Raw genomic sequence first — 22,922 nt, 5'->3', positions numbered from 1 at the left:
TCCAAGATTGCTGAGTGTGCTTAACTTTTTCTTTAAAGATGATGTTGCATTAGGGTAGAGAGTATCAGACTTGTCATGTAATGCCAGGGATTTGAAAGTTTCTGAGCTTTGTTTGTAGTTGCTTAAAAACGAATCTGTTTGATAAATATATACATAGAATCACAGGTTGGAAGGGACCTCAGGGATCATCTAGTCCAACCTTTCTAGGAAGAGCACAGTCTAGACAAGATGGCCCAGCACCCAGTCCAGACGACTCTTAAAAGTGTCCAACATGGCCGAGTCAACCACTTCCCTGGGGAGATTATTCCAATGGGTGACTGTCCTCACTGTGAAAAATTTCCTTCTCATGTCCAATCGGAATCCCCCCAAGAGCAACTTGTGTCTGTTCCCCCTTGTCCTCTCCATGTGACTCCGTGTAAAAAGGGAGTCTCCACCTTTGTAGCTGCCCCTTAAGTACTGGTACTTGGGGATGAGATCCCCTCTGAGCCTCCTTTTCTCAAGGCTGAACAAACCCAGCTCTCCCAGCCTATCCTCATATGCCAGGCTTCCCAGTCCTTGGATCATCTTGGTGGCCCTTCTCTGGACCCCTTCCAGCCTGTCCACATCCTTTTCATATAGCGGGGACCAGAACTGTACACAGTCCGCCAGGTGTGGCCTGACAAGCGCTGAGTAGAGCGGGATAATGACTGCTTTATCTCTGCTGGCGATGGCCTTTTTGATGCGGCCCAGCATCCTGTTGGCCTTCTTGGCTGCAGCAGCACGCTGTTCGCTCATGTTGAGCTTCCTGTCCACCAGGACCCCCAGGTCCCTTTCCACAGGGCTGCTCTCCAGCCAGGTGGATCCCAGTCTGTGCTGCACTCCCGGATTATGTTTTACCAGGTGCAAGATCTTACACTTCTCCTTGTTGAACTTCATAAGGTTCTTGCTGGCCCACTCTTCCAGCCTATCCAGATCTCCCTGCAGAGCAGCTCTCCCTTCTGGAGTGCCTACTTCCCCACTCAACTTGGTGTCATCAGCAAACTTCATTCAGGCTATGCTTGATCCCATTATCCAGATCACTTATGAAAATGCTGAATAACACTGGACCCAACATTGATCCCTGGGGTACCCCTTCTGTGACAGGTTGCCACTTTATAAAAGAGCTATTTACCACCACCCTTTGGGTGCGGCCTGTCAGCCAGTTCCCCACCCACTGCACAGACCACTTGTCTAGGCCATAGCGCATCAATTTTTCCAGGAGGAGACTGTGGGGGACCATATCAAAGGCCTTTGAGAAGTCCAGGTAGACAATGTACACTGCCCGCCCCATGTCAACCAGGCGAGTCACTTTGTCATAGAAGGCCACCAGGTTTGTCAAGCACAATCTGCCTTTAGTGAAGCCATGTTGGCTTTTCCCAATCACGCGCTTCATTTGACTCCTGATGGCCCCCAGGAAGATTCATTCCATAACTTTCCCAGGGACTGAAGTAAGGCTGATGGGCCTATAGTTACCCGGATCCTCCCTCGAGCCCTTCTTGTAGATAGGGGTAACATTTGCCTTCCTCCAGTCCTCTGGGACATCCCCTGTTCTCCACGACTTCTCAAAGATTATGGAGAGTGGCCGTGCAGTGGTGTCAGCCAGCTCTCTCAAAACCCTCAGGTGGATGGTGTCAGGGCCCATCGATCTGTAGGGGTCAAGCTCCTGTAATAAATCACGTACTAACTCTTCCTTCACTGATGGTGGGTCTTTATTTGGATCAACCACGAATTCCATTCCCAAAGCCTGGAACCCGACAGTGCTGGTAAAGACAGAGGTGAAGAAAGTGTTGAGGACCTCTGCCTTCTCACCATCGTTGGTGACTGACTCTCCTTTTCTGTTTAACAGTGGGCCTATCTTTTCCTTCTGTTTCTGCTTATGGTTGACATACCTGCAGAACCCTTTCTTGTTATTTTTGATGTCTATGGCCAGTTTCAATTCAAGCTGGGCTTTTGCTTTTCTAACTGCATCTCTGCACACTCTGGCAATACCCTTGTAGCTCTCGACAGAGAGTCCTCCTCTTCTCCATCTCTGGTATGCTTCCCTTTTGGTTTTGAGCAGACCCAGGAGCTCATGGTTGAGCCAAGGAGGCCTCTTGCTCCGCTTACTTCCCTTTCCTTTATAGGGGATAAACTGGTTTTGTGGTTCCCAGAGAGAGTTCTTGAAGAACTCCCAGCACTCACTAGCTCCTTTATCTTCCATGGAAGACTCCCATCTAATCCCTCCCAGCTGAGTGCTGAGTGAACTGAAGTTTTCTCTTCTAAAATCCTGAACCACTGTCTTAGAGCTGACCTTCAGCACACTCAGCAGGATCCCGAACTCCACAATATTATGATCACTGCAGCCAAGGCTATCACTAACTGAGATGTTACAAAGCTGGTTTTCTCGGTTTGTGAATAGCAGGTCCAGCTGTGCCTCCTTCCTGGTTGGCACATCTAACATTTGTATCAGGGAACAGTCCTTTATACACTTCAGTAACTTGGTGGATGACATGCGAGCTGCCATGCTGTTCTTCCAGCAGATGTCTGGGCAGTTGTAGTCACCCATAAAGACCAGGTTCAGTTGGCCAGAAGCTTGCTTTAGTGCCCCAAAACACACATCTGGTAATAAAGATAATAAAGATTACCATAGGTGTGGCTGCAACGTATAAATGACCTCAATTACTTATAAGTAGCCACATTATGTTTATTTAGCATTAGTTTTCTATATTTTGGAAGTATATATATACCCCTGCAAAATAGGATTTCGCATTCTACCCACCTTTCCCAGCGTTCAGTTAGACTGGGGTATAAGGAACTCTTGGGGAGTTATTTCCTTTACTGTCTACAGCTACTGCCTGTAGATAAAGGTTGAAGATATAGGCTATTTGTGGATGTCTTGCACATATGTAGCAATGATATCCCTGTATTGTACTGCAGAGATTTTTGGTTTATGACCTTGGCATGGCTTTTGGTCCTCTGCTTATTAGCCTGCCTGCCCTGGATTTATGTTGAATTTCAAATCTTGCTTTCATCCAAGTAGATACCATTTAATACCATAATAAATAAATGCTTGGTAATGACACAGCATTTTAAGCTTATCCCTTAGACATTGCAGGATTGCAGGCAGAAGTCAGAAGCTTTTAAAGTTTTTCTACTGGGCCTCCCACATCAGTATCTCTGCAAGAAACGACAGTTACATCCTTAAAAGCTAGGACAGATACATGCATCTAGTTTTGTTCTACCAATTAAAAAAAAATCAGTGACCATATATTTTAGAATATTGTGGTTTTGTCTGAACCTTGAGCCATTGGTTTATGGTAATTCACAGGAATAAAAATGGTCTAGGGTTATGTTCCTAAGTTAGCTCGTGTGTGGTATCTCATATACAAGTAGACCAGAGTCTTTTTATCAAATGTTTTATTACCCTCGGTTACGATGATCTAAATTTATTGTATGTAAGGGTTAATGAATTAACGCATAATAGCTTTAAAGGTGCTTGGCACTATTATAGAATATAGACTTGGCAAAATATGGAACTGATAGTAGTATAAAATAATACCAAAGCTAAAATATAAAGTCTTAGCAATTACTTTATGGCTATGTAAACTGAATAAGCTGAAAATGAGATGAAATTACTGGGGTGGTCTACTCGCTAGAACCAAGTTTTCTGGTTTCCTGGTTCTTAATGAGTTTGCCCTTTCCATAGTGTTGAGTAAGGTTTGCATCCTGCTGTTTCTTCTTGCATCTCATTTCTAATGGCTTCAAGACTTATCTTTGAAGCAATATAGTAAGTTTTACTGGCAATACGTGTCAAAAAGCAAACAGGAAATGGGGAAAAAACCCCCACATTTGTATGTGCTGATATATTCACGTACACAGTTAATTATGTGTTGGGAAGAGAGCTTTTTACTATAAACTTTTTTTTTTACATACTCCATACAGATCTAGTATCTAACTAGGAAGTCTTTTTCAGTTAAACCTTTATGACCCTTTTGTAAACTAAACATAAGAAGGGAGAAGGCTGTGCACTGAACAATTGCTGTAACTAACCAAAAGGAAGGAGGAGGTAAATATAGTACTTGCACAGATCATTCAGTTATTCAGCATAATTCAGGGTACATTTACTTGATAGTTTTGCAATAAAAACTGCTTTCTCTGGTGACATGTCTCCCAGATTTAACCTGCTTACAGATGCTTCTGAGCATTTGCAGCTCTTGAGCACTCCTAAACTCTGCAAATGTGAATAGGGAAATTAGTAACACGACCAGCTTACCAGCACAGAAATTCAAATGCTATTGGAGAGTGACTGGAGATACAAGCCTGTCCATGACTTGAATATCAGGTTTTTTGGCTTTTGCTTCATTCATCTTCTAAAGCACAAAGAGAAACTTAGTTTTGTTTTTATTTATAGAGAAAGGGGCATTTTGCATTCTACATCCACCATCTGCTCACTTTTTCCCAGCAATGGCTGGGAGATCAGTAAAATACTACTCTGCAGCTCACAGAGCTTGGCAGTGCAAAATTACAGTGTGTGTACACACAGGGATCTGCTGGGAGCTGGAATTTTGCAGCAGCCCTAGACCTTAAATAAATTTCAACCAGCAGAGAAAATTGTGCAAGCTGCCTCTTGCCCTGGCCCTGTGATGAAAGCTCACCTTTTCTTTGAGTCAGATTCCACAGTGGCTTTGTGCCCCACGTTTTACATTGCTGTGTGCGATGTAAAATGTTTCTCATCTGGAAACATACTAAAATGGCAATTCTGAGACTTCTTCTGGAGTAGGCGAGGAACAGGGCGGGATCTCACAAAGCCTTTTTCTCAGCATATTTAGTTTCTTGGTAGGCAGCTGCTTTTCCCCTGCACTTACATTGAACTGATTTTTGACCTGCATTTCAGACTGTCCAGTTCTGTCCTTGCTGAAGGGACATTAGCTGATACCTGCCAGGAGGTTTTCACAGCAACTGCTTCTTGCTGTTTGGAGTAAAATAGCATGTCCTAGTTTAGACAAGTGGGTTGGTGCAAAGGGTTCTTCTAAGCTCTCTATTTCATGCTCTCTGTGGTAGGGAAACACTGTATTTGGTCAGAAATAACCATCACAGGTGCCAGTGACAGCTCTGGTGACAAAGGCAAAGTAGGTATTGCCTAAAGGAGGCAAAATGGCCATGGTCCTACTCAGCTGTGGCAGATCCTGATGATTCAGCTGCTGGTGCTGGGGTATGAGTACCCACTGGTTGGCGGTGGGTGAAAGGGGGGATATGAATGAGCTTGAAATCGTCCATTGGAAAGAAGACAAATATTTGGTAGTGAGAGTGTCTAAATACAAAATCTTTTGTGGAAAATGCTGTAGCCTTTTTTTACCAAAACTTGCTGCTGTTCTGGCAGGTAATTGCTAGTCAAGCACAAACTAGGCTCATTAAAAAGAGCTCCTGGCTTAAAATGTTTGGCCTATGTCATATCAAAGATCAGGCTGAATGACCCCAAAATCTCTCCCTCTAGCCTACAGAGATAGGAAGCAATCAAAGAAAGAAACCATCATCACCATGGGATCATTATCCAAATTCTTACAGTGATTGAACTGGCACCTAATGCAAACTGTTCCTGTCCTGCCCAGTGACCTCTGAGGCTGCTTTTTGCAGCCAAAATGATCCACAACCCTTAACTGATTAATTTCAGCCACAGTTTTGTGGCTGGTGCTGAGGCTATAACATCTTGCAAAACAATCAAAATACATTAATAACCTAACCCTTTGTTATCAACTTTTAAATGGATTAATCCATCAGAAAGACCCGACAAAGAGGGCTGGTCAAAAGGCTGACTGGAATTGGTGGTAACAGCCATGAACTGCACAGACCTTTCCTGCAGGGACACAGAAACTTCAACACCTGCCAGCAATCTGCTTTGAGCTTCCTTCCAGGCAGCATTGTGGTGGGCACCGTCTCCCCTGCAGATTAAAAAATTGTTTATGTTGTTTTTTAATTGTATTTTATTTTCTGCTCCCAAGGGTCTTTATAAATGCTGGCTGGACATAACTGGAGCTGTGTTACAGGTTACAGGAAAAATGCTGCTTGCAATATTAAGGTCACACCGTCCTAACATGATCCTACCACAGAGATGAATACAGATTCTGATGCATTGTGTTCTGCTATGTCATCCTCAATTAACTGAAGGCGGTTTTGCCCCAGGGTCCGCCAATTCATCTGTTCATTGGAGCTCGCACTGAATTAACATACAACAAAATCAAAAGATTCTTCCATGACAAACAGCCTGCTCATTCATCTGTTGTTTCATTGCAATGCTGTTCTCATTACCACATTTGATTTCATTCGTCCATTTGCTAGTTGTGAAAAAATACTGTTGTACCCTTGCTTTGGGCATGACAGGTCAACAAAGCAAAGAGCTGCTGCCTTTTGGGTCAATCAAAATACACCATGTAAAACATATTTGGAATGACTTGCAGATGCTGCACATTAGGGAGCTAAAAAGGTTTTAATCCTTATTTAGAAATTTGTGTGTTTGTGTGTGGGGTGGTTATTTTTTTACAATTAATTTGCACAACTGTCTTGTGTAAAGGATTCCTTACCATACCTGAGCCTTTCCCTTTCAACCTCCACACATCCCCCAATATTACAAGAACAGATCTATTTCAGATCTATGTTCTAAGGAGTACTGTTTGCTAAAAAAGAAGAGTTATTCAGATCATGAACTTGAGCAGTGATCACAGTAAGTGGGATCTTAAAAGCACCTATGACGAACTATTGAGCTGCCACACTGGATTATAAACTGAAGTTGTATTACTAGTTTCTGTTCCAGTTCGTGTAGAAATATTCTTATTTACTATGCAATTTAAAAAATACTTTGAGTTAATAAAATGACATGCAAAATTCCCAACAGTTGTGTTTAAATTGTTAAGACAAACATTTTCTTTTCTGGGAGCTTCCGCAGGTTAGCCCTGTCGACTGGTAAGACATAAGTAGAGTAGATCAAAGGATGGAACTTCCACATAAATTCTTCCTTTTTAGCAGAAAGTAAAATCTTATTTAGGAAATTAAAACTACTGATAACTAAGGTTCTCTCTTAGTTTGTGACAAATTTCTGAAAATATAAAATCAATGGGAAAAAATAAAATTGCCATTAAAGATGCTGCACCTATTCAGCCAATAATGCTTTTGCATTTCACAACATGATGTGACACCAGTTAATGACAGTGTTTCTAACTGTCACCTACAGGCTGCTCTGCGGGGGAGCCTGTGGGTACACTTCTCTAAGCTCCCCAGCATCTGCCTTCACCACCTACAACAGTCATACAAAGATGAGGGTGGGGAAGTAATGAACAGTAAAAAGGAACACTTAATATTCATAAGCATGTTTAGGGTTGCTCCCTAAACCAAGATAATCCCTTAATATATCAGAGAAACATGAAGAGACTTTGAAGGCCTGTTTCAGGATGTGCCATTTCAGAATGCCTTAACATCCCACATTTCTTAAAGGACTTTTGGAAAGGTCAAGTTGGGAAATCATGCAAATTTATCCCTTTCAGTTAGAACACAAAGACGTGTGACAGAAACTCTTTGTTTGTTGCTATTAGTAGCATTCGTGTAGTTAGGATCATCCAAATATGTATTTAGCAACAGTGCTTATGTGGTAGCACAGGTAACCACCTAATCAATGCCTTGTTCTCAATTATTTGTACTTAACTCTGCAAGCTTCTAAATATCCTCTTCCCTCACTGACACCAAGAATAAACTCTCCCCTGGGTAGAGAGGAACACACATACTTAGGATATTTTGTACCAGTTCTGCAGTCTTTCAAAATACATTAAGATCTCAGTCTAATTTTCATGGCAATAGAGATGTAATTTTAACTTATATAAAGAAACGAGACAAACCATACAAACTGGCATTTAATTCACACAGTACAACAAGGAATATAAGAACTTCTGCTTTACAAATATATTTTATATTCTTCTTAGGTACTTTAGTTTTAAAACGTAACATTCAGTAAGGAAGTATACTATCAAAAGCCAAGTCTGAAGACCAGTTAGGAATTACTCTTACTCTGTGTTACTTGTCACACAGGAATATTTAAAACCACTTTTTTCTAAAGAAATGTAAAGAAAAATATCCTTTAAAATGTTCACTAATATTAAATGGAGATTTACTTGCTCATATACCAGACAACTCCATCACCATTGTCATACTGGCAGAATCCTGCCACTCCCATAATCTCTCGTGTATGTAGTTGCATTTTAATAAGTGATATGTTTTAAGATGACAGAAACTGATTGGGACTCTTAAACTTTTCCCACTACTCAAAGTAACACAGGCTTTGCCACAGGAATGCATTAAGTATAGTTTATCTACTTCAAGCTAGTATTTTCAAAAAGATGTATGGGACATTCACTCTGGCCAACTATTTTTACACAAAAAATATACTCATCAGAGCATAGCAAAGTGCTGTTTTAACTGTTTGATGAGCTGTTGTGTATCAACATGGCCTGGAAACGCTTCTTCTGACTTCTGAGCAGCTGTGTAACTCCTCTGAAGATCTCCAACCTGTAAGAAGCACACAAACTGATTTTGTAAATCCAAGCACTGCAGTATTTGCATCATGTATTCCGTGCAGTACATTTCTGATGCTCACAGATGTTTAAACATAGCTGGTCCTGAGAGTGAACAAATAAAACAGAGTTAATATGGAGGCTTTTGAACTCAGGGTTATGCGGCCCTTACATCAAGGGATGAGAAGACAGAAATGTCATTTTAATGGCAGGGATGCCTCAGGACAGTAAATTTATATCCCATTCCACCTGACTTCTTGAAGAATAGACAACAAGGTACACCGTGCCCAGTGCTTGAAGTGAGGAGGAATAACAAGTGGAGGATTTGTTTTTAAACTCCATAGAACTCCTGTTGTATATACAGGCAAAACAACCAACCAGGCCTCTGTAAAAGCCACAACTCCATGGGATTTCCTGCTTCTTCACAGAGAGGCACAACAGTGTTGGAGAGCTGATGTTGCCCCTCTGCTGCTTTTAGAAGTATGTTTCCCCATTATTCCCTACTTAGGGAACTCTATTTTCTCCTAAATAGCCATCATTTTTTGGAACGAGGAAGTGTACATAAGGAGAGCATCTCAGAAAGTGGGTTCAGCAAAAAGAACCCAAAAGTTTGGGAACACGTCTAGTGAAAGTGATAGCTCCTGGGTGGAAAGGAAGAAGCTATGGAAAGTGTCAGTAGGAGGCCTCTGTTGCCTGTGCATCAGTCAACACAGAGCTTCAGTGCAGCAAGAATTCCCTGAAGGGGAAGAAACTAAGGTCCTGGCCAGAGAAGTTATGTTTTGTAAACCATGGCCTTACACTGAATCTAAGGATTGCAAACCACGCTGCATCAACAGCTAGCTGATCTGGCCATCCGTCTTCCCCCGCAGCCTGTGCAGGTTCTTTGTGCAAAAGCTACGTAACATGACACTTTGCAGACCAGGATTTACTCCTTAATCGGTAACTACAGAATGCAATTATTGAAAACCATCTTATGTTTCACAATGAAGAGGATATGCTTACAAATAAATGAGTTGTTCTCTCCTTGATGCATGTACTTTAGTACCTGTAGGAGTTGGGCTGCCCACACAACACAGACTTGTAACAGAATTCTGAAGGTGTAGGCACAAGCAAAGGACCTATTTTTTCTTGTGAAAAATATAAGGACTTGTACAAGTTTGTCCTTATTAACAGTTTATTTATTGACAATAGTAATGTTGGACCCTGTTAGTTCAGCGTCTGAGACACTCTATAAAAGAAATTATTAACGCACAAAATTCAAAGGTTGTAAAGCTGAAGAACAGACTTTCCTTTTGAGATCAGTAAGGTCATTGGATAAATAAATTATATCCTTTCTACAATTACTGATAAATCATATGATACTATTTCACTTCACATTCTGAAAAAGCCAATGACTGTAAATACTATAGATGGAATTGTTTATGGAATGTTCATCTTCTGGGCACTTGGAAAATTACAAAGTTACTTTATAGCTAGTTGGTTGCACTTATTCTCAAAAGCAAACACTTGAATGATTACTTTTACACACAAAGCTTCTGGGTATTAAAATTAAAATGTAACTTTAGTTTTCCTTGAGTTTATGCACTCTGTATTATTTTGTCTTACCTATTTGGAATTCGTAGTAACAACAATAAAAACCCAACTGCCCCAGCAAGGCTCAATTTTTAGACTACAAGAATAGGATAAAGCATTACCTTCTCTGAGAGTATTGCAAAATTGAAATGGGGCTCATACATATGAGGTGCTAAAGACGAAGCAGTTTGCAGCAAAGCTCTTGCCTAGAGAAAGAAAAAAAATACAGTGAAATCTGGGAGGGAGGTTAACAAGAATCTAATGCAATTTTTGTCATTCTTAAAATAAACCATCCTGTGTTTTCTTTACTAGGCCTTTACTAAGAAAGCCATCTTCAACTACGTATGAGTTACACCGATAGTACATTTAGGCATAATACAGTTTAATAGCATTGAAATGAATAAGACTCTTCGAGTAAGAAAAACCATGTTGGGACCTATTCAATTAAACAATTCAGTTCTAAACACTGAACAGAATACATTAATTAAAAAAAAGTATTTAAAGTCCCACCACATTGTATTTATCTGTTGCCTCTGACAGCACTGTCTTAAACATCCCTGAAAACCTAAATTTTATCATAAAAATGAGTTTTCACATAAAGATTGTAATAAAATTAACTGTTTTTTATGACTAGCAAAATAGTAGCATTAAAAACTGATGAAAAATTAAGTATCAGCGTGTGCATTTTCATGCTGTAAATTCAATACAAAATTAAGGTCAACTTGTGAATGCTTTTACTAAAAAATGGAGAACTTCAGGGGAAAAACCCTGATCTTTTAAAATAAAAGTATCTGTTTGGGAAGGCAGAGTTAAGAACTTACTAAAACTCCCTAAATCTGACAACTCTGAGTACATGCAACTGTACTTATGACAGGACATCGTGAAATAAAATAAAATCCAGGATAAGCAAAATATCTTCACATATTTTATTCTTCTGTGCGTAATTTTATCGCCATCATGATCCTGATTTTTAATTACACGTGAACAAGAAGAAAACAGAAAATTTTAAGCTAAAAACTCAGGCAGGAAATGATTATAATGGAAAAGCTCTGCAGTGCTAATTATGAGCAATCACAGCCTCCACAACTGGACGTAAGTTCCACCTGGGAATTAAATTAACTGATTATGAAACTGAAACTAAACCCGAAGTTTATTTGTCACTGGAAACATCCTGTGCTGGGTTCATTGCAGTGTTTCCACAGTAACTGCTAGGTTATCTGAATAAAGTTAACTTTGAGAATTTGCTCTTAAAAAAGGTATTTACATATTGACGCTCTCCGACATATATATGAATCCATCAATCCATGAATCCATCAAAATAGGCTTTTTCCCATAAGGATTAAAACAAGCCTCCAGTAGTTCAAACAGTCCAACAAACACATATTAATTTTCCCTGCATGTGCATAAAAAACCAGAATGCATTTAATCCACTATGCATGTTAATTATACATCTAAGTGCAATACAGCTTAGTATATGCACGCTAGGTAAGGCAAACCTCCAAGCTTACTGATGGAAAAGTATTTATCAAGAACCTGCTGCTTTGGGACAAAACTCTAAAGCAATCTCCTTGTTGAAAAAAGTCTTTTAAGAGCTGATCCGATTGCTATCTCCTGCCACCTGACAAAAGTATATTATCTACATTTATAAACTGAACATATAGTCAAAGTTGTAATTCCAGTGACAATTACAGACTGGTGGGTTTTCTTTTGGGTATCAATTTAGAAATAAGATCTCAACCACTGTAAAGCCACTGTAAGCCTTGTTTGTCTTTGATGAACCATTTGGATATGCCTAAGAATGCACAGTTTAATGGGAGATGGCATGACAACATGGAGGCTACACTGAAACATGCATAAAAGTTATCCATGTTTTCTGCCTGCAATAGTAAGCTAGACATTCACATGATGCGTCCACCTCAGGGAAATTACATGTTTCCTTAGTACAAAAGGCCAAAGGAAGCACTCTGCTTAGGCTGAGATTCAACACCAACCTGTTCAACATGACCTTTCCGCATTTCCAGCACAGCCAAGTTGTTGTAAGCTTCTGCATAGTCATTATTGTTGGCTAACGTTAGCTTGAAACACTGGTAAGCCAGATTCAGGTCTCCTATCCCCTAAAAGTAAGATTGTGGTTTAATTTTTTGAAAGATTGGAAACAATATGCATCTGTTTTGTTGTCTAGAGTATCTTTTTACCCATATATACTACCACGGAATACAAATTACCATAAAACCATGCTGATCAGAACCATATGTGCTTTCTTCCTAGACCCTCTCATTTGCTTCTTATTCTTCCTCTAGACAGAATTGTTTCTCTCCAGCACAAACTTCTATGCTCCAAGTGACATTCACTTCATCTAATTTAACTTTTAGATGACTAAAATGTCATCTAAAGACTATACTATCTGCTACCGTAAGAAAAACACAGATGACTCCAGAGGGGAAGGCATCTTGCCTCTCTAACTCTACACAGATTAAAATAAATCACATATAAGCCTAGTTTTTAGAAGATAAAAATCAAGGAAGATTACTTTCTTTCTGTGGAGCAGCTGACTACTTTTCAATGCCCTAGTGTTATGACAGACACTGATACAGCATCAGGTTAAACATTAAAAGTGACAAATGCTGAAAAATATAGGCACATCAGTTCAAACGTCAGTGTTTTAGGCAGTATAAATTAATGTGTTTATCCTAGTTGCAGTACAATCAAGATGAACATTTCAGTCTCTCTGACTTAAGTTAAACCATAATCAGCATTTGAAGACAACTCAGAAAGCGGTCAATAACTTTTATTCAGTAACCTTATTCTGGGCACACAGCTAAACAGAAATCTAACAAAACTTCTGGAAGAAAATCTGCAAAAATGGGCAAAGAATGCAAATTAGTGTAGAAATTTAGCAAACTTTGTCACACAATTACACAATATTTCTATAGCTGCCTATAAGACAGAGGAACATGCCTTCTCAACTATGACATACACAGTGCTTTAGTGTCTGCTACATGCTGCTGATTATGTATTTTTATACCAACAGAATCGGTCTAATGCTCCATGTAGCACAAATAACAGCTCAGAGAAAAATATCTTGAATTCAATTATTTTGTCAGATTAGCATGTAATGCAGCAAAGGCCTTCAAGGCCTGGCTGGTACGTGTTGCAATTTTTTTAGAAAGAAGGGAAAGTTAAAGACAGTGGAGAGGGAGCACCTATTAGCAGGAGTAAGCCACATTCTGTGAAGATGTACAGAACTTTTTTCTTTCGCCTCTTCCTCTCTTCTGAAGTGCCAATAAACCTTTAATCTGTACTGTGCTTTATCCTGTACACTATCCGGTTTCACATTTCGAAGTAGGGCAATGACTCCTTCCTAGGTATTCTTTTTCCAGTTTTTGTGAAATTGATTTTTTTCAGAAAGGTTGTTAATATGTTTCATACCACAGCCACGTGTCCCAAGTTGTACCACACATCTGCTGTCTCCTCCTCATTTTCAGCCAAAAACAGTGCACGTTCAAATGAAGACAGTGTCATATCATATTGCTGGGCATAAAAGCAACACAGGCCCAGGTTGTTAAAAAGTTGGCAGTTATAAACACCCATCTGCAGGAGCCGTCTAGATTGAAAGAAAATAATTTTTTTTACATTAATTTCAAATGACAAAGTTCTCTCCTCCTTTCTCCCTATTCAGAGAGGGTGTAATAACCAAATGCTAAGTCTTACACTTGGTAAAGGTTTCATGAAGGGCAGTGCAGGGTATTTTTGATTAGTAGAATCAAAGCTGTGCAAAACAGTCTTCATGTAAATTAGATAACTTCTGACTTTTTGACTGTGCCATATGATCTGATTTTAATGTAAAACAGAGTTGTACGCAGACTTTCTCCGGTTCCTCTTTACAATCCCTCAATATCAATCAAGCTGTAATTTGTTGCAGTTACTTTTTATAACTTCAGGCTTCAATTTTTTCTCGATTCCTGTCCTTCAACACTGCTCTAATCAGTACTAGTACATCTAGTATGTGAATCTACATTGATTTTACATTTGAAGGATAACTCAGATTTTTATTCAAATTGATGTTGTTTCATGTGCCGTTTAGAATGGAGATGTTTATAAAAATTCTGTTTATTAATATTTAGAGTAAAAACAGATATGCTAAGAGGGCCAGGGAAAAAGAGGGCTGCTGTCTGCAGCATGACTGTGAGCTTCTGAACCTAAAGCACCGAACAGCTCATGTCTGACAGAAATGAGATGGTAGTGGTTATATTTACTTAATCCGCTCTCAGATTTAAGAACATGAGTCAGGCTCCTTTGCACTCTGACTGCATTGAAATAAAAAGCAAGCAACATTGTTTAACATTATCTTTTTATTGCTTTCAGTAAAACATGGGAGAACCCCAGCCCACGTTGAAGTAAGGGATTGTGTGGACACAACCGCTCGTGACTCCACCTGGAGTTTTCCCCAGACTACTCTTTCTCAAAGCACTAAATAGGAAGTCCATGTGCCTTCTGAATGCAACTGTTGAGAGTAAGGTCCAGTGTTCTCAAACTGCCTCATGCTGTGAAAGGCCACTTCCTGTTTATTAATCAAATAATGCTTTGATAATCTTTGTTGATACTTCTACATACTCCGCATGTAACAATGACAAGTCTTATTTAGGAGAGAGATATAATTATTGCTGGCCGAGAAGGTATGTAAGTTGGTATGCTGATTTTATATTTGCCCAAATGCTCAATCATCCCCCCATGCCAATGCTCTTTTTTGGCTATCAGCATTAGAAAAATCAACCCTTCATATTACCCTCCCATGTGTTCAGTTCACCCTCCCTCCCCACAAGTGTAGATACCTATAAAACCGCAGAGCTATCTCTGGCTGGTCTGAATAAAAATGGTTACTGCCAATGCATGCAATGGCTTCCACATGTGTGTTGTCTTGTTTTAAGACATCTTTATAGAACTCTGCAGCCAAGGAGATATTGTTCATTTCCTAGAAAATTGGAAAAAATCAGATTAATTCTACTTTTTATCACACAACTTACTAAAATGTCAATCTACTGAGTGCTTTATCTATGCCCTGTACAGTACTTAACTGAAATTAATTATGTATGCTCTTACAGTTCTCTGATTGTACAATGCAACGTCACCGATTGGCATCTTCACAAGTGACACACACGTCCACGACAAGAATGTATATTAATTTATCAGTGCTAGCTGTACCTGTCATTAGCTCAATGCCATAGCTACAAAAAGCTTTATTTTTTAGAAAAAAAATATTGGTCAAAAGCTTAGCATATGCAATAGGCATTTGCTACTGTTTGCACAATGCTAGTGATACACAGTACTGCGCGGCCAGTCTTCCACTACAGTAACATACAGCAGATTTATTTCCCCAGTCAATATCTCAATTATTTTCAGTGCTTTGTAAGTCAACTCATGAACTGCTTTGAACACAAATGACAATATAAATGCATATGAAGAATTATTACATGCCTTTGAAAACAGGAATCATGGATTTATTACCAAAACTTGTACTAGCTAGGATATGCCAGTTAAGAGAACTATACTGTACAAAAATACATGCTTAGGTGTGTGCTACTTGGAAGATGAATTAGTGCGAACTCGTTGTAAACAATGTCACACTGTTTCTGAGACGTACAAGTCCCCAGAGGACTCCACCCCATATCAGAAAAAAATACACTAAAAGATCAAAACACACTTCTGTGTTTAGAGAGGAGTAATTTCTACCTATGTGCTGTAGATACACTGTACTCTCAACATGACTGAAGAACAGGCTTTTATTTTACCTCAGCAGCATATTTAGCTATGAAAAACTGTATTTCCTGTGATTAAAGGAAATAGTACTAAAGCAGTCCCTTTAAAAATAACGGGTTTTTTTAAAAACCAAAAAAGGTCTACAACTCTTCCTACTGTCAAAATGTAGTGACAGAGAAGAAAACCGCTGATTAAGATGCCTGATGCATATATTTCACTTGTGAGTCTACGTAATGAGAACAGCCTGGTGCTGCAGTACAAATCTTTGCTAATGAAGCTATAATCCTCCGCTCAGGTGTCAGTGCAAAACTAAATCCTGCCAACTATATGCTGCTTTTTAATAATTCCTTAAAGGGTTATGCAATGTTATGTATGGTTCTGCAAAATAATATCCATACTAAAAACTGTTTAACAATTCAGAAAAAAAAGCCTCAAAAAATTATGCAGCTGTTTTCTTCCTTGCTGAAGGACAAAAAGGATTTAATATGAAAATGGATTAATGCTTAGGGGTTAGATGAGAATGATGAGAACAGTAAAGAATGCCAAGTATGAATGTAGTAAAAAAAATAAATTAATGACTTTAAAACATTTTTTCTGGAATAGCATCCATCATTACCAACTTTCTGTGAAAAACAATAATAAGTCCACTGTTTGACAAGAAAATACACACTTTTAAAATACAAAATACATGGTTACCAAGCTAAAATGAAACTACTTTAAAATTAATCCTACTGATGAGTAGACTATTTTGCTGTTTAATCCTGCTAGCGGGCTTGAGCAGTTCTAGTATGATGAAACATATATAAACGAGACCTAGCTACATGGACAACATCTGGATCACTTGACTGAACATGGACTTGCTTCTGTGTGTCAAGGGTAAATAGGATCTCCCTAGTGTGATTAACCATTTAAACAAATAAGCCTGCAAGGCTCCTCTGACATTACTTTGGTATCTTTGCATAACGTTACCTGTTTTGCATTACTGAAATCCTGAAAATCAGGGTAGTTAATTTTTTATGATCTTACAGTTGTATTCAACTATTGGCTCTTTTTTCTTGCTCAGGCAGCTAACCTTGGCCATAATAAGGATTGCATAGTGGGTGCATACCTCGTAGATTCTGGCAATTCCACATGTAAGAGTCACTTCTCCAGGAAATCGATCTAACCCTTGCTTGAAAAGGTTCAAAGCTGTTACAGGCTGATCCAAGCGCAAATACACCTAAGCAAATAAAAAGTGTATATAAATGTCAGATGTCTGACTTTGATACTTATACTGCTGTTTAACAAGGGAGATAAATAAAAGGGATGACACCTCCCTTTATGCAGTAAACCATTAGATGAGATGGTGAATAATGGAGTGAATACTGAGTAAATCTCTGTAATGAAGATAAAATAGGCTAATTAAGATAATTAAATTTGCATGCATATCATCTAGACATTATTAATTCATCTGGACATTACTAATAAACCAAAAAAGTATCTTGTTATTTACTACCATATCAAAATTATATACTTTGACACTGACATGAAGGTATCATCTTGAATATTTTCCTGTTTAAAAAGCTTATGTTTAGGCTTGAAAGAACTGGATCTTCAGGTTAATAGTGCTGCAATAATATAATATTTTATTTAGTCAAATAAGATTGCACTACACAGAGCAGTGACACTTTCAAATTTCCTTACTGCTCTGCCAACCTCCTCCTGTAAGAGAAGGAGGACAGTTTGGTCTCTCTGATTTTTGGCTTCTGTGTTAACGATGACAATGTGTGATGTGGATAACGTTGTGTGAGAATTGGATAGAAGACACCAATGTGTTGATAGAGATCACCTGCAGCTGTTTGAGAGTACAACTGTAAAGCCCTCCTGTTGTGGGGTATTGTAAACACAGCTACAGCAAAGGGAAAAACCCCGCACACCTGCTTTGGGAAACTAGATGGCTAGAGTGATTAATCTGTCTCCCACTGAGTGGAAAAGTGTTTTCAGTGCTCCTGTTGGAGAAATACTACATTAAGTAGTGTTAATACTTGATATGATTTAAAAAGGGAAAGAATCTGTGACTGGTATCCTGACACAAATATTCTGTGATGCAATGTAAGAAAAATATCAATGCTAGCTGAACACCTGAGAAACCTCCAAACACATTTTCCGCTTCTGCCCTTGAGCTTCATGGACTTTTGAGTGCCAACAATCAAAATACTAGTTAAAGTCATAAGTTCTTTATTTGCATCCCTATAGATACATACGGCTGTAGACACTTGCAAAGAATTCTTTCCTATGACCACTCAAATGACATTCTTAATTGTCAAAGAGCTGTCAACTGCGAGTGCCTTCCTAGTAAAGGGACTGCTGCTTCAACTTGATCACTGGAAAATATTTAAAAAATACAGGCAAGTTCTTCCAGTCATTTTGCTAATGTCACTTGCATTTCCTGTATTAAGCTAAACCACTAATTTCTTCTTGTGAAAAGCAATAACAGAGCAAGGGGTTTGGGTGTTCTGGGGGGCACGGTACTTGGTAGGCTACGACTGCACTAATGACACCATCAATTAATATGCTTTAAATCCAAATTTATTCCTAATGCACTCTATCTGGCCATGTCGGTGTATCTAAGCCAGACTTCAAGTCATTTGCTATAGTTTTTCATTTATAAACCATGCAGCAGTTTCTGAGGAATTCTGTGTCTGCATTAAATTTTACACTTTAAATAATTATCTCAGTTGCAACTGTCATGCCCCTTATTTACTTCTAGCAACAGTTTTCTACAACTAAATTACTCTGTAAAGAGTTTCAGTGGAAAGTACACAGCTGAAAGGGAATACAGTATAGCTGGGTATGACTTCTTAATTAAGAACTACTTTGGCTGGTTGTTTTATTCCTAGGTATCACCTATGTGAGCGACTTGTACAATTTATCCTAAATATGTGTAGTAAGCCAGTGCACATTGCCTTACCTACAAATAATTTCATATTTTCTGTGTTCAAACTGAGAGAAAATTTTGATTAGCTGGTTTTTTGTTTTGTTTGCTTGCTTGGTTTTTGACCTGATCTAGCTATGAAGCACAGCTATCTTCATATTCTTAGGGAAAAAAAAAGGTAAAAAACGGAGGACAGGAAACTCTACTGATCTGCTCCTTTTTTATCTTTTTATGTTTGTTTATGAAGTATGTTTTCTGAGCATTATGACTCAGATCTGCTCTATTGCTTCATCTGGAGGTTCACTCCAAAGATGCACTTGTGACACATCCTCTTTGCAAATATTATGCTAAGGCAACGCAGCCACAGTACTCTACTATTTAATTCCCATACCCAGCGGCATATCACACTGTCCAACATCTCTGCAGACTGTAGAGCTGCTGTCCAATGAGTGGCAAAAGAAATTAAAAGATAGGCAGGACAACTTCCACCTACTCGCAGCTGCTTTGGGGAGACCTTCTCTTTAACAGTACTACAGCTATAGCCATTAAGTTTTAGATACTAAATGCAGAATGGCTCCATTTTCTTTTGGTATCTCTCTTCTCTCTGGTAAAAATATCCCATTTCCAGCCTTTTGGGTCATGAAATACTCTGTAACTTCTCAGCAGTCCTGACTTCTTTAAAGACTCTGGTTTTTTAGTTTTCTTTTGGTCTTTTATCTCTTCATAATTACATTTCAAGGGAGAGTTAGCTTTCAGGAAAGTATTTTTTTAAAATGGACGGCTATTGTAATAATGAATATAAACAGAAAACTAATTGGTATCATAGTATTGGTCTGTTTGCACAGAACTTGATGCAATCCTATTATTTTTTGTAATGGCTGTTTAACTCAAGTCCCATCTTTCCAGTACTGTCAGATTGAGCTATATCTCAGTGCCCTACTCTATTGCCTGTCCACCCACAGTCAGTAAATCATGTTGTGCGACGCTTTATACTTAAGCGAGCTGGCCTATGGAGTGGGAGGTGGAAGTTCAAATGCAGCTCCTACTTGAGCTAGTAACGATGTGGGGGATGTCTATCTCCCATAACGAATCACTGTTTGTTAATCCAATTACTCTGCCAATTTAATCACTCTGTGTAGCTCATGTGTTTTGCAGAATGACTCGTGGTAGTGACAGAAATCTAAAATTACTAAGCTCAACTGAGTAAACTAACTCCAACTGCTGTGTTGAAGACAAGTCTCCAGATAGCAATGAGGATAATTTAAATAGAAAATGTAGCTGGCTCAAGAAATGTAAAGGTAAAGCAAGTATCATAATATGAATATCTGAATTATCCACTAGTAGCGTGGGTGGTGGATCCCAGCCTCAAAGTCCATGACTTTTGGATAGGCCTGTGACAGCTGCCTTAAAGGGAGCTGATAAAGAGCAACTGATTTAATCTCCTTCTAGGACAAGAGGAAGAAAAATGCAGTTTTAGTTTCTCACAGGCCACCTTTTCTTGAACATCTTGGAAAATGTTTAGAATCTGATGTGTAGCCTGGTAAACAAGTAATTCTGAAGCTTATCTTGGCCACTTGTTCTTTTAAAGCTTATAATGCCTTTATTTTGACAGAACATCCTCTGTTTCAAGGTCTCTGATTGCTTCCTTTAAGCTCACTTTGTTTTGATTTTGCTTGTGAAACTATGACTTTGAGCTTCTCTCTTCACTTACGGATTTATTGCATTAGTTTCCTAAAAGACCACACATAGCTACATTGTTCTTCACACTGGAACTCCAATAATTCTTTAGCTATATAATCCTCACTGGAGTTCAGAGCAAAGAATACAGTAATGTAGGAGATTTTTCTTTTTTTCTTCTGAAATCTGGACACTACAAAATGTTTTTGTGAACTACAGACTTCAATTTCAACTGTTAGCACATATTGCCTCAGCTCCTTATGGAGGTCGCATACAAACTTAATGGTGTATCAAGCTCAATCCTCAGCTATTCTGGCATATGGACCTTCTCAGGGATAGTCTGGAATTTCACTTCACTCTTAAACAAGCAAATCTATGACTTACTTTTGCCAAATACAAGATTGTATCAACCATGTCCTGTTGCTTGAGAGCTGACTTAAACTGTTTTTCGGCTTCACGATATAATCCTAACCTAAAGAGACAACAGATAGATATAGAAGGTATTTGTTTGTTGATTTGTTTTTTAAAAAATAAACTTATTAAATAATGAAGCATTGCACACTAAACCAAACATGAACTGCCCAACAGCATACTTTAAGGTCATATATTTGAGTGCACGTTAACAAAACCCATGTTGTTAAAAATATTAAGGTTACAAAGACAACAATTCAAAACCAAGAAAAAGTAAAATTCATGAAATTTGGCCCCCATTTACACATGAAGCCTTCTAGTGCTAACTGAATGATGATGTACTCATTTTCATAGGAGTCCTTCCTCCTCTTTGTACAGATGGACAGTAGAAAATGAGCAATTAAAGTCATGCCTCAACCTCTACCCACATGCTCGGGTACGGGTGCCAGCCCTGACACCTTGGCATCTTTGGAACTGGTACTTCCTGGGCAACGTACCTCTGACAGAAAGTGACTAATGTGAATATTTAATTTTTTATTATTTCATCAATCTGAACCCCATTGGCAGTTAATATCTTAAGCTAATATTGTAATATTCATTTTGTGTAGTCTGTTTTAACAACAGTTCTTTGCATTTATTTACTGACTTTTCAAACAATGAGTTTGAAACACATTAACAAAGGTGAAGATGCAACTAGTTCTGTTACTTAAAGGTACTGTGTTCATGCCTTTACCTCAAGCAGTTGAACATAATCTCCTTGATAATTAAAGGAGATTTAACTGTAAGCACAGTGCTCTTCATCTAAAAACTTAGTGAACTATTTCTCAGTGTTCAGCATTGTGCAATACACCCAGCAGTTCAGGTCCTGCACCCATACTCACTGATCACCAAAGAAATGAACAACGGCTTACCTATAGTAGCACTTCCCAATTTGGACTTTCCACCACCAGTCCTTGAATTGTGCATGCTCAGTGGCAAGGGCTGCCAAATCGAGAGCCTTCCAAAACAAACCCATCATCTTAACATTAATACCTTCAACGTTTACACAAAGAAAAAGAACACAAAGTGAACAACGTAAAGATTTTTGTGAAGAGAAAATTTTGAACAAAAAGTCCTGATAAACTTGAGATGGGGCCACTGCTTTATGCTTACTATTTTTATAGCTCAGTGCATAAAGCAGCTGAAAGGATAATTTGTCCCTATTAGAACATGTAATCCAAATAGCTTCCAGTAATTCAAAGAGAAAATACAAAACTAATTTCATCAGACTTCTGAAGTGCTGCTTCAGAATATATAGAATATTTGTGTAAGCCAACACACTTTTTCCAAGCTTCCCATCACTGTTCATTAAAAAAGTTGTTAAAAACAAGTAAAAATATACTAAAATAAAGAAATCAGTTCAGCCAGTTTGAAATATTGTAGAAATTGTCATCTCATTGCTGCCTCCACTTCTGGGAACTCTCAGATGTGTACAGTGAGAAATACTTCTTCCTTTAAGAAATCTATGTCGTAAATATTTTATGTCAGACAGGAAAATAGATAAATATTCTAAGAAATAGATAGCTATTGAAGAGGGTGGAGGTCTAAAATCTCTTTTAGCCGGTATATTGGAAAAGTAGGTATGCTAATATATGCGCTACCATCAGCCACCACAGGCAGAACCTATTGCTTTTCATGTTTTAGCTATAATTTCAACATTTCTGTTGAAACAAATAGATGTGTGTTCTGTACCAAAACCTACCAAAGAAGCAATTGTTAGTGTTCCTCTTTTTTAAATTCCATTTTGTCCCAGAACATATCATAGTCATGCTATGTTTGTTGCTTGTATTTTAGGGGTATCATCAGAAATAGTCTAAAAAGCTTTTACGCAGTATTTTTATAATGAAGATCTGACCAGTTTTTTGTTTTCATAAACATTTTGCAGACGACAGAAATTAGAAACTAGCTTCTATCACGAACAATATGGAAAAGTTCTGTGCAGCAGCCACTCAGTAGCAGAGGAACCAGTAATTTCCAGGAAAAAAAAATAATCTGAATAC

The 22,922-nt window shown here is 38.5% G+C and overlaps 1 protein-coding gene across 4 annotated transcripts in view; it reads right to left on the bottom strand.

The window, feature by feature from the left end:
- Positions 1 to 7,877: 7,877 nt before the first annotated feature.
- TTC8 (tetratricopeptide repeat domain 8) overlaps positions 7,878 to 22,922 on the bottom strand; it is a 43,323-nt gene continuing 28,278 nt past the window's right edge. For 2 of the 4 annotated variants that reach the window (XM_075103686.1, XM_075103685.1), the window contains 8 exons: positions 21,795 to 21,880; positions 20,857 to 20,944; positions 16,990 to 17,100; positions 14,957 to 15,096; positions 13,554 to 13,728; positions 12,116 to 12,238; positions 10,247 to 10,330; positions 7,878 to 8,547 (listed from right to left, as the gene is read on the bottom strand). In XM_075103686.1, the coding sequence (XP_074959787.1) occupies positions 8,431 to 8,547; positions 10,247 to 10,330; positions 12,116 to 12,238; positions 13,554 to 13,728; positions 14,957 to 15,096; positions 16,990 to 17,100; positions 20,857 to 20,944; positions 21,795 to 21,880 (924 nt within the window). In that variant the 3' untranslated portion in view covers positions 7,878 to 8,430. Of the gene's footprint in view, positions 8,548 to 10,246; positions 10,331 to 12,115; positions 12,239 to 13,553; positions 13,729 to 14,956; positions 15,097 to 16,989; positions 17,101 to 20,856; positions 20,945 to 21,794; positions 21,916 to 22,922 lie in introns of all 4 variants that reach the window. The other 2 variants (XM_075103688.1, XM_075103687.1) reach the window with 1 other exon arrangement.

The sequence above is a fragment of the Phalacrocorax aristotelis genome, chromosome 9, assembly GCF_949628215.1.
Source record: "Phalacrocorax aristotelis chromosome 9, bGulAri2.1, whole genome shotgun sequence".
In the NCBI taxonomy this organism is placed as follows: domain Eukaryota; kingdom Metazoa; phylum Chordata; class Aves; order Suliformes; family Phalacrocoracidae; genus Phalacrocorax; species Phalacrocorax aristotelis.
The sequence above is the reverse complement of the archived record's forward strand: the minus strand, read 5'-3'. Positions and strand labels throughout refer to the sequence as shown.